This window comes from Zootoca vivipara, chromosome 1 (genome assembly GCF_963506605.1).
Source record: "Zootoca vivipara chromosome 1, rZooViv1.1, whole genome shotgun sequence".
Taxonomy (NCBI): Eukaryota; Metazoa; Chordata; class Lepidosauria; order Squamata; family Lacertidae; genus Zootoca; species Zootoca vivipara.
The window spans coordinates 93,287,494-93,299,929 of NC_083276.1; the positions used below are offsets into that span (position 1 = coordinate 93,287,494).

General features: G+C 44.3%; 1 protein-coding gene across 2 annotated transcripts in view; it reads right to left on the minus strand.

Annotated features, from left to right (window-relative positions):
• Positions 1–1,114: 1,114 nt before the first annotated feature.
• The window catches only part of STEAP3 (STEAP3 metalloreductase), a 29,542-nt gene continuing 18,220 nt past the window's right edge, over positions 1,115–12,436 (minus strand). For both annotated transcript variants that reach the window (XM_035129905.2, XM_035129915.2), the window contains exons 4-5: positions 9,059–9,220; positions 1,115–6,383 (exon numbers count right to left, since the gene is read on the minus strand). In XM_035129905.2, coding sequence (XP_034985796.2) covers positions 6,093–6,383; positions 9,059–9,220 — 453 coding nt within the window. In that variant the 3' untranslated portion in view covers positions 1,115–6,092. The remainder of the gene's footprint in view (positions 6,384–9,058; positions 9,221–12,436) is intronic.

Here is a 12,436-nt window from a genome sequence, read left to right on the forward strand (position 1 = left end):
CGCTAGTATCCGTGCTTCCATTTCATAGATATATATCCTGGTTACACTTTGTACAAGATAGCAAGAGGACGCATTAAAGTTACAGTATGAGGCAGGATAGTAACTGGTTAAAAGTCCCAAGGCACAATTGGGGCAGTGCAGAAAACATCGATGGTAGGCAGTATACATTTTCATGTCTCTCATTTTGCAGCAGTATATCCATACAGACTATAAATAGAAAAATAACATAGGTATGTATCTTCAAGCAAGCGTCACATAACCCTTCTGTCCCAGTACTGATGGGTTAAAAATGCAGAAACTATTTACAAAAGATTTTTGTTTTGCAACTTTTTTTATTTATAAAGAGGCTTTATTCTGTAAAAGTCAGAATTAACTTCTTGTATGTTTTATGGGGTGTTCATTGTAGACAAAGGAAGGCGCTGAAACCGGGCCTCCTCCATGTTTGTATGTAAAGCAGCTGGGCTTCGTTTTAAGAAATGATGAGTGAGAACGTAACAACTATATGGGCATCTTATAATATGAACAGGTGGCCTGTCAAGTTACAGCTGCCAGAGCTCTGGGTCTTGTGTGCACTGCACAAGGATCTATCTGGGGCTGGAGGGTGTGTGTTTGCGGATGTCTGGATCTTGTGGTTGTGGAGGGAAGTCGGAAAATATGGGTGGTATCTGTTAAAAGCAAAGAGGCTGGATCCCCACAGGATTTCCACTTGCAAGGGCACAGTCACAGAGCCTTACAGTTCTCTCACCATCTTCCAGGTCCCCAAACAACTGCACCCCCTCCTTCTGCTTGCCCCCCCCCCCCCGGCAGCACAGTACAAGCTTAGCCCTCCCAAACAGTTAACAAACAGTTTGAGAGGAAAGGTTAAAGAAGAATTTCTAAAAAAATGGGACAGGTACAAGAAATATGTTAGAAAATATACTGAGAACAAAATTTCTATGATAGCGTTTGAGTAAAAAAGGGAAAAAATCTGTTTGGATTTGCAGAAATCAGTTTCCTTAAGAAATAGGAGTGTCAAATGATATGTAAAAACAGAGATAGCATGGATTGAATATACACTCTGCGACAAAAAGAGGAGAGTATGCTGATGGAGATAACAGGAAGTCCAAAGATAAAATTTACTTTCTTTTCTTTTTTTCCCCTCCTTTCCCTTTTTTTCTCTGGGAAAGGAGTATTAGAAATACGATACGAAAAATTGTAACAACAAACATAAATGTATATGTATATGTATGTATATGTATATGTATACAAGCATGAAGAACAATGTTCAGGTTTGGTGATGGGAAAAAATGAATAAATATCATTCAAAAAAAACAACAAGCTTAGCCCTCCCTGCTGAATTTCGCGTCTTGAAAGCAGGCAAAAATGTGGAAAGCAACCCTGCGGAAATACGTTGACATTTTTCAGAACATCTGGGGAGGAACTACGCTTTGCTACTCCCGAGTAGCAGCCTTGGCACAGTTTAGCAAGGGAGGGGCGTGCTAGAGAACATAAGGGGTCACTTGCCTAAGGTTGGTGGTGCTTTTCTCTCCCAGCCCTTTTGCTTCTCCCGTGGTAGTGCGGTAGCTACCCCGTTGCTTGCTAAAGAAAAGCAGGTAGCGCTTACGTGTCTGATCACTGGGAAGTTTCTCCTCTAGACCTGCATATAATTGTGAGGAGTAATACTCCACCTCTCTCTCTCTGCCCCAGCTCTTTGGTCACATTGGATCTCTTGATAAGTAGGGTCAGCTGCCTACTTTTCAAGGAGAGATGTTTCTTGATTGTGCAGCTGCAGGCTTGATTTTGAAAGGATAGCGTGTGAATGGAACCAGTGGTGTCCCATTGGGACTGGTGAGGTTGGGGGAGAGAAGGCAGAACCAGAGGCAATGACTAGGTGAGCCAACTAATTCTAGCTTTGTCCCCATCCTCCTCACTGCTGAGTTCTGCAAGGGGACTTGAGACTGAAGAGGAGGAAGCCGACAGGCAGGGCCACTCCCTGGACTGGATGTAAGTCAGAAGGCAGAGAGCTGGGAGCTGGCAGCCTGAGCTTGGTTGTCCAGTGTTCAATTTGCCCCCATAAACCAGCCACCACTGAAGCAAGCACAACTCTCTGGAAGAGACATTCAGATACATTTGCTTTCATAGCGCCCTGACTGGAATGCCATTGATTCATTCAATTTTCTTTGTATGCCGCTTTCCCACACACAAAAAAATCATGCTCACAATGGCTTACAACAAAGAAACATGGATGTCCTATGCGATTGCGTTACATCTGGTGCCAATGTTCACTTTTCTGTACCAGCTGAAGACAGCTCAGATCCATGTGAAACGCCTGAAAGGAACAATTGCGTTTCTATCTTTCCATCCTCCATGGTAAAATGGCTTAAGGCCAGCCTATTACTGAAAAAACTTTGCTGCCTGAGTTTGTTACCTTTGACAGAATCCTCGTTTGCCTTCTGCCTGATTCTTCCTCCCTCTGCAGCGCTTTGAAAGCCTTTCAGACGACTAGTGTTACACAACAACATTGTGACCCAAAGGAGTGCTCTTTGCATGCACCTGAATGTTCCTTAGTTACCTTTTCAAAGATTGCCCTTGCAGAACTCCCAAACTGCTTTCTAAACTCCTCCCAAGATTTTGTATGACAGCAGTTAAATTATGGGAAATTGTAAATAGTGCATGGCGGTCATTACTCCCCGGATTTCCCTGTAAACTGCTTTTTTTACCCAAACTTCCAAAAATGCCTTTCTGAACTCAAGCAAAGTGTAAGAGGAAAGGGTGGGGGGAATAATTATTAGTACAATCCCAAAGAACATCTTCGAGTACATGTAGAGCAGCGTTTCTCAACCGCTGTTCCGCGGCACACTAGTGTGCCGCGAGACGCTGGCTAGTGTGCCGCGACGTGCGGCGACGAGAAGGGCGATTTGCATTGTCACGTGCCTGGCGGCCGCCAATGGGCAACACTGACCCACCGGAAAGGAAGCCGGCCGGGTCACGACGCGGGGCGAGCGCAGCTCTCAACAGCCACCACCATGGGAGGGTGGTTTTAAACTTAAAGAAGCTGGCTGGATGAGCTCAACCTGAAACTTGCTGAGTAAAGGATTGTGCTGGCAGAGAAATCAGCGGCTTGTGAAGCCTTATTACAGGAGATTGCAACCAACACAGCAATTGGCAAGTGTTTCTTACAGTCAATTATATAGTCAATATAGGGCGGCACAGAGTTAATTTTTTAAACTTTTTTAATGGTGGTGTGCCTCGTGATTTTTTTCATGGAACAAGTGTGCCTTTACCCAAAAAAGGTTGAGAAACACTGATGTAGAGAATATACCCATGCTACTTCTGGTTATAGGCCACAGCCTGATACTTGCCTTGATATGCCCCTTCTAAATTGTATAGGCAGAGTAGCCCAAAAGGAAGCTGCAGATTTCTGCTGTTTCTTTTTGTTAAAGTTGTCCCATGGCTTTTTTTTTAATTACAGGTGTTCCAGCTTCCTTCATTGGCTTTTCCAGGTCCTGGAACAAGTGGTTCTGAGCCGATGAATTCATTCCTCAATAGAACTTTGTATGCGTTTTTACCATCCAGAACCTCAGGAGTTGTATTTGGCATGCAGAAATGCCTTTCCATTGTACATCAACTGTGGAAATGGCTTCATTAGATAATGCTTCGGCATCAAAGCTGTGAGAAAGATTGGGTGGGAATGCAGCAGCTCATTAGCTCATTATATGAAGATTTAAGGTGCAGGGAGTTGAGGTGCCCTGGTGTTTGGGGGCATTTGACTCGCATCCTTGAGGGATGTGAATTTAAAATGTCACACGAAATGGTTGCCCTCTGGTCACCTCTAAGTGGGCCAATGAGCCTCTTTCTTCCCTACGAGATGCCATAAAAATGGATGCTCTTCAGCCATGTCAGCTGGTTGTAGAAGCTCCTGGTCAGTAGCTTCGTTTGCAAGTTTTCATTGTTTTCTCAAGCGGTTGGCCACCAACCAAATTACTGCTGCTCCCTCGTTTTTCTCCCTCCTTGCCTCACCACCCCCAATTTCCCCTGCGCTGTTTTAAAACAACTCTGCAATTCTATGATATAAAAGGGGCACACTAGATGAGGCAGTGGGAAGGCTCATTTCTTCTCTTTCTATAAACTGTTGTAAGTATTCCTTCCTCCATATTAAACGGGTGGGGAACCTCTATTGCAGGGGCCAAATGCAGCCTTCGGACCACTCTGTTCAGCCCCTGCCCAGCGCCCTCCTTAGGGGCTTCTGCCTGGCTGGAACTACAATACCAAGGGACAAAGAGTTGCAGCCATTGCTCCGCCCACTTTTGCCTTTGGCCACACCCACCACTGGCACACAGCCCCCAAAGGTTTCCTCATAAGGGAGTGCAACCCTTGGACTGGAGATATTCCTCACCACCCACTACAGGCTTTGCGAGCCATTCCAGGAGATGTCTTTCCTTGTATGTCACCTGAAGTGGCTGGAGGGTGAGGGGGATGGGGAAGACCGACATGCTGCAGATGAGGACACAGGAGGACGTTTCATAGGGAAACAGGCTCTGCTTAGAATCAACTGTTCCATGTTTCTAGAGAGCCACCAGCTTCTTGTTACTCCCTCTTTGGAATGGAGGTTGCTTTCCAGCTTTTGCACCTTTTGTTTGCAAGACACCATGAGGGAATTCGTGTGGAGGGCCAGCATGTGCTCCGCTTGCAGCCTGGTTCCTCTTAAGCTCACTTTACCTAATTTGTTGACATGCTGAAACGATCACTGGCACATTTGCCGTTTCACTTATTCAGAGCTGCCAAAGAGACTTGAGCAATTGCCGCATGAATGACACAGTGGCCTGCTCCAGTCAATGGACACCAGTTGTGTGGGAAGGAGAAGAGAGAGAGGCAGGCAGGCAGGCAAAGACAACATCATGGTTTGGTTTGCTCCAGGTGGACTATTCCCACCTCCCCCACCAGCTCAGTCAGGGTCAACTTTACATTTTGCATCATTTATTTGTTCAGTATTTTTTAAAAAACCATAAATTGACTTGGGCTCCTTGGCAGAAAGGTGTTATATAAATGTAATAAATACATAAATAATAATGTGTGAATTTGGCCCATGCAAAGGAAAAGTGAGGCTGGAACTGCATTTAAATGTGTGGCAGTTTCATGCTTAGTTCTTCCTCTGCAGCAACCGATGACACTTTTTGGTTTTGTCGCGTCAGTTTCAGCCCATCATGTTGAGTGAGCAAATGGACAGGCTGTGGCATTGGGGCACAGGTAGTTTGTATTGAGGTCTACAGAAGGGATTTATAAACACGTGGTTGCTGTTTTAATGGCAGCAGTGTAATAAATGTAACATGTACTTCCAATCTGACCTAGAGTATATATATTTTTTACACTGTTTGTTATTGGAGAATAGGCTCTTCCAGAGTTGCCACTTTGGTTTACGGGTGGACTGATCATGTGCTCTGTGTGATCATGCAGGAATGCTGGCTTAAAAAAAGAAGATAGAAACCATTTGGCAGGTGCACAGAAAATGCTGTCCCCCACCCCTTTGTTGAATGCATCTGCAGAGTGATTCTATTTTCCTTTGCATCGTTAAACTGTGCAACTAAAATTTTGCACCAATGTTTTAAGGCAATCATTATGCAGTCCCTACATCAGGGTTAGCCAACATGGTGCCCTACGTATGTTGTGGACTGCAAATCCTATCAATGACAGCCAGGATAGGCAATTGTCAGGATTGATGGAAGCTGTAGTCCAAAACTTCTGGGAGGGGCATCATGTTGGCCACCCCGCCTTACATAATTACCAATATATTCCAAATACTGTGGTGTAATCCAGATACATTGGTAACTCTCCCCACCCCCCTGCATCAAACACCCACCAAAAGATTTAAGTTTTAAGGCAACCACTCTCCCCACCCCCGGAATTACCAGTATATTCTAAAACACTGTAGTGTAAACTGGATACATTGGTAATATTCCTTAAGTGCCTGAAATAAGATGATAATTATCACCACCATTCAATAATAATACCAAACTTACAAGCTTCAAAAAGCAAAAAACTATATTAAAAAACCCCCAGAATCTTCATAGTGCTCTTTGAAAACTTGTCACGATGGAAAAGAGAGAGATGCTGGATCACACAGCGCTGCTGCTTTCTCCACTCGAAAATTCCCCCGATGCTCTGGGCAAGGTGAACTTGACATACCTGCCCCTCTCCCACCCGTTCCTGATGCGCCGCAGTCTTTGGTTCATACAAGGGAGCTGGAAGAAGAGTTTGGCCAGGATCACGGCACACGGTACCAGCAGCGTGAGCGTAAAGGTGGGAGGCAGGTAGAACTTGTACTGGCTTTCATCAAAGGCCCTGGTCCAACCGTAAGTCAGGGTGTGCAGAGTGCTGATCACCAGAGCGACAAAGCCAAGGGAGGACTGAAAAGGGGAGCAGAAGAACAACAACATTGTTTTCAGCGACGTGGCTGGAGTTTGGTACTCTTGTTTTTCCAAGCGTTACAGTGGTACCTCGACTTACGAACGACTCGACAACCGAATTTCTCGACTTACGAATGGGGGTAATGGCCGCGCTTACGAATGTCTCGACATCCGAAAGGAAACTGTGACGGTTTTAGATAGGGATTTTTAGACTTACGAATTTTTAGATAGGGTTGCTTCAACTTAAGAATTTTTCCGTTTCCAATGCATTCCTATTTTTCGACTTACAAATTTTTCGACCTACAAAGGTGCCTTCGGAACAGATTAAATTCATTAAGTCGAGGAACCACTGTACTTTGTATGTAGCCGTTTCCTACTCAACGCTACAATCCAATACAGTACACCATTCCTTGGCTGCAAGTCCCACTTTCCCCAGTGGGATTTACTTCTGAGTAAGCACAGGGTTACTTGCGGGAGGCAGTGCAAGACAGGAGTGCCTGGCGTGCTATGGTCCATGGGGTCACGAAGAGTCGGACACGACTAAACGACTAAACAACAACAACAACAAGCACAGGGTTGGGATGCACCTGAGTAGCAGCTCTGAAATGGGCCTTCCGTCCAGGAAGGCCTTCCATCCAGGTCAAGTAAGTTTTAATTAGGTCCCAAACCAATGAAAATTATTATTAGTAGCCATGCGAATGGTGCATCAATAGAACAGGCATGACAGGTCCCTGAATGCTAAAACAGACAGGGGGAAGCAGATGGAGGGGGAGATGGAGGCATATAGGCAATATGTGCTCATGTCAATTAGATATACTTTAGCTTTGTTACAATAAGGGACACAGACCTGGAGGATGAGGGAGGCGCAAATCCAAAAAGAACAAGAGATTGGAAAGAGAAAATGAATAGGAATGATATCATGGTGGAGAGGGTGGGTGGATGTCGTAGTGTTTGAAACAGGCGTATCCATTGGGACCTCCAACAAGGTGCATGCAGGTTCTCTGGGGCTCCTGGCATCCTGAGCAGCCAACTGGACAAAGCCACCACACCTGAACGGCCCTGATTTACCTCCTCCTAACCAAAATGCTAAGCTCTTGATTTCAATGGGATGTAGTTATAACTAATTTGAGTGGGATGGGAGCTAAAATGGGTAATGCTGACATTTTTGTTGTTATTATTATTATTAGGCCAGATTCTGTTGATGGGAATATATGAGCTTCTAGGGCATTTTACTTGGGCAGAATGAAGCTACTCTTTTCAAATTCCCAGACTCTTACAGCAGATTGGCCTGATCAGATGAGCTGTCCTCACATTTACATTCCTGGTCAAAGGCTGGCACAAAGTAATCAGGTCCATTGCCAAGTAATCGGGTCAATTTTAAGTAATGATTTGTAAAAGTTAACAGCTCCCTTTATGCAACCACCACCACCACAGTGAAGCAGTTTTAACACAAACCATTCTAACTATAGGTATGGAACAATTGTAACACGAGCCTTTCTTTTCTTATAAATGAGCAAACTCAGGCAGCTAAAATTCAGCTTAAAATAGATACGATGACTGGAGGAGGATACTTTCCAGTGATTTGTTTCTGATGAGTCTTTGGCATGGATCCTAAGTTCCTGAGAGTGGAACTCTGCTCATGAGATCCTGCTGCTGGTGGAGGTGATATTTTTTTTTTGCAAGTTCCCACTGTATGTCCTCTGCAAATCCGCTGCAGAGTATAGAGGGGAAGCTCCAGAACATCTTGGGGTGTGTGCTGGGAGCTGCAGGGGAATTGATGTAAATGACCTCTCCCCTCCCTCCAACCCCTAACTGCTTTCTTCTAACAGGAAGAAGTGTTGACTTGGGAGTCCCTTCTGTTTATGGAAGGGCAATTCAGTATCCAGACCATTGTCTTAGTCCTTAAAAAAGAAAGAGCAGCGCAACCCCATGGATATTTGGTCAGAAGTAAATGGCCATTGGATTCAGTAGGGCTGAAGTGTGCAGTGGACTGTATCCTAATACACATGCATGGAAAATAAATTCTTGATGTTCTTTTTACAACATGCATGTCCTAGTAGAGATCTTCTAAACTAGTTTTTACACACACAAAGACAAACTTTCACCACTGGGGGGCAGAGGAACAACAAAGTCCTCTCTTAGGGTAATGCAATGTTGAGGAACAAATAGCAAATGACAAAATGTAAAGGAAAATAACAAAAATGGATTTGAACTAGTACTGAACGTATTTGGTGCTGGCATTTTCTATATTTAATATGGGGTGGCAGCCACAAATCAGTTCTTAAGTGTCAAATCTATGCTGCAGAACTGTCTTGGGGTCCAAAGAACTCCAACACTCATCCTGTGCACCAAAGGAACTTAGGGCTTGTACTTCTCAAACAGCAGTGGCAAATGGCTTGGGAAACCGAGGGGGTGGTCACATGCTTTATAGCTGGGCATGGCTAAAACAGCTCTTGACCCTCCTTTTCAATTTTCTGAACTACTTTCATTACTTTTACTTGTTTTACGGTGAAAACGAAAAAAAGGAAGGTTGTTCCCAGCCACCCTGCACTGGAATGAGATTAGAAAAACATCCCTTGCTTTTTATGTGAACACCAGCCTTGTTGTGTCTGGTTTGGCCCTGGGAACTGTCTTCCTCCCTCCCTCTCTAAAAACCCTTGAATTGCAGCACTTACCTGAATGAAACTGAATTCCCTCCAGTTGAGAGAGTTGGAGATGGAAGGAAGTGAGGTTATGGCAAGCAAGGACAGCAAGCCCAAGGCCATGATGCCAAAAGAGATGTACATCTCCATCCTCCAGACTTCCTCCTCTACCCATGGATCTGTTTTCTTCTCCACCTGAAGGAACAAGAGCAAAGGTGTGTAGGAGCAACAACAGAGGGTTCAAAAGATAGAGAGTTCGCTCTGTACCCATGAAGCATTTTCATGGGGTTTCTTTTCTTTAACAGCAGCAGCAGCCTGGTGGCCCTTCTGTCAAAGGTGGCAATGATTAAATTCTTTTGCGCCATCACATGGCTGATTCCCACTCCAGTCTATGCATTTAATTCTGCCATTGGCCTCTATCTACTGCCGGTGCAACCTGCCTCCTCTCCGAGACAAAATGAGTTTGCACCAATGTTGTCCATCCAACACCCTTATATTTCACCCATCACCACCACCATCATTTATAAATTATATTTTGCGACTGCCACAGAGAATACCCTCCTGTCCTGCCAACTCCCTTTAAACTTCTGAGGATGGTGGAATTATCAATAAGGTAATCTGATCTTAAAACTTGAGGAGGTCTCCAAGAAAGGAGGTAGCCTTTCAGACATTTTGGGGCCTAAGTCACTAATGTGAGGCCACTGAATTGGGCCTGGAAATTTATTTTATTTTATTTATTAAACAATCAAATTAAGTTAATCTGAAAATCACAGGGCAGTTCACAACATTAAAATACAAAAGAAAAGAACACAAAATACTTAATAAAAAAATCCCCCCTCCGCAACACATTAAAAAGGTTATAAAAATGTAACACGCATTTAACACACACGTGTGTTAAATGCAGTAACCCAACTGCTGCATTTTGGACCAGCTGAAATTTCCTAGTTGTTTTCAAGGCCAGCCCCACTTGCAGCATGTTGCAGCAATTCAAGCTGCAAGTTACAATAGCTTCGCTTCTGTTCCAAAAGGGCTGTAGTGGTGAACCAGCTGTAACTGGAAACAGGTATTCCTAGCCACTGAGGGCCTCCAGTGACAAACGTGACTCCAGGAGCACACCGAAGCTACAGACCTGCTCCTTCCAGAAGAGTGCAGCCCTCTTCACAACAGACTGTCTTCCCACCTCTTGGACCAGAGAACGTCAAATACGCAACACCTCTGTTGTATCAACCTCATTTTCCCACTGACCTCTGCAGGGCTTGCCAATAACGTGGCACCTCCATGATCAGACCATGCTTTGCTATTGAAGGCTGCAATTAATATGTGAAATCAGCTCCAGTTTCGAGCTAAGTCCACAAGTGTCGCTCTCGGAATACTTGACTGCTCAGGGCTTAATGGGATTTGGTTTAAGTGCATTTAGGAGAGAAGCGTTCAGGCTAATGGAAAAAAAAAGAAATGGGATTTGTACTATATTACAGAGACTGACACTTAGACCCAGCCATTTATTCCATTAAAATCAATGTGATTCATGAAGCAAGGATGTTGCTCCCGGGGGGGGGGGGACAACGCAAGAAAAGAGGAAAATGGGCACCAACAGCTTGCAAGGGATTTATTTACAAGAATCACAGAAGAGAAATAAATGCAGCTGGAATTAAGAGGCTGTCTGGGGACGGCATCCCTTGCACCGAATACAGCAAGGTGGTCGGGAAGGAGGCTCAGACAATATTAGCAGGAATAGAAAAACTGAAAAGTGCTAACTCATCACGGCATCTTGCATTCACCAGTATTTCTTAGGCTGTGATTCTAAGACAGCTAATGTGGAATATATTTCCACTAGCTGCATTGAAACTCCCATGCAATGCTTTGGGGAACGTAAGAAGATCTCTGCTATTAGACAAAAAAGGCCCATCTCATCCAGCATCCTGTTTTCCGGAGTGTTCCATCAGCTGCTCATGAGAAGCCCCGTAAGCAGAACATGGCGACAACAGCACTCTCCAATTTGTGATCTTCAGCAACTGCTACTTAAGAGGCAGACAGTCCCTGATACGGGGGTGGGGGTGGAGGTAGTATGCAGTCAGAACGATTCATTGTCACTGGTAGCCTTATCTTCGATCGATCTGTCTAATTCTCTTTTTAAGCCGTCCAAATTGGTGGCCATGTCTACACCTTGGATAACGAATTCCATAGTTTAATTATGTGTTGTGTGAAGATGTACTTTTCTTTTGCTTGTCCCAAATCTTCCAACATACAGCTTCACCGGATGAGTTCTTGTATTATGAAGTGTGTGTGTGTGTGTGTGTGTGTGTGTGTGTGTGTGTGTGTGTGTGTCTTTTCTCTCTATCCACTTTCCTCACATCAGGTATGGTTTTATACACCTCTGCCACGTCCACCCTTTCTTGCCTTTTTTTTTCCTACAATGAAAAAGCCGCAAACATTCCCTAACTTTTAGGCCAAAGGAGAGTTGCTCCAGGCCCTTGATAGGTTTTGATTGCCCTTTTCTGCACCTCCCTCCCCACCCCAGCTGTACAATATCCTTTTGGAGGCGTGGAGACCAGAACTATAGACAGTATTACAAGTGCAGCTGCAGCATAGATTTGTATAACACACCATGATATTGGCAGCTTATTTTCCTAATGAGGGATTTTGCCTTTTTCACAGCTAGTGCACACAGTGGGGTTGACATTTTCACCAAGCTATCCATCATGACCCCAAGATCATGATGGTCAGGCATATCTAGCTCAGAACCCCATTAGTGTACATGTGAAGTTATGGATTTTTCCTCCAGCCTGCATCACTTTACACTTGTTTACATTGAATTGCATTTGCCATTTTACTGCTCTGTTTGGAAATATCTTTCTGCAGCTCCCTGCAAACCTGTTTTGTTCTTACCCAGCCTGAACAACTGGGTGTCAACAGCAAACTTGGCCACCTTACTAATCACCTCTAACCAGGCAGAGGGCCTTCTCGATAGTGGCGCCCACCTTGTGGAACGCCCTCCCATCAGATGTCAAGGAAATAAACAACTATCCGACTTTTAGAAGACATCTGAAGGCAGCCCTGTTTGGGGAAGTTTCTAATGTTTGAAGTTTTATTCTGTTTTTAATGTTCTGTTGAAAGCCACCCAGAGTGGCTGGGGAAACCCAGCCAGATGGATGGGGTAGAAATAATAAATTACTATTATTATTAACTCTAGATCATTTGTTAACAAGTTAAAAGCACTGGTCCCAGTACAGATATTTTTTAGGACCAGACTACTTAAATCCCTCCACTGTCTTAACTGTCAATTTATTCCTACTCTCTGCTTCCTGTCCTTTAGCCAGTTATTGATCCATAAAAGGACCCATAAAGTGACTTTGGTGAGGGGGCAGAATGAAAAGCTGTTTGAAAGTTCAAGTACACAGTGTCTACTGGATC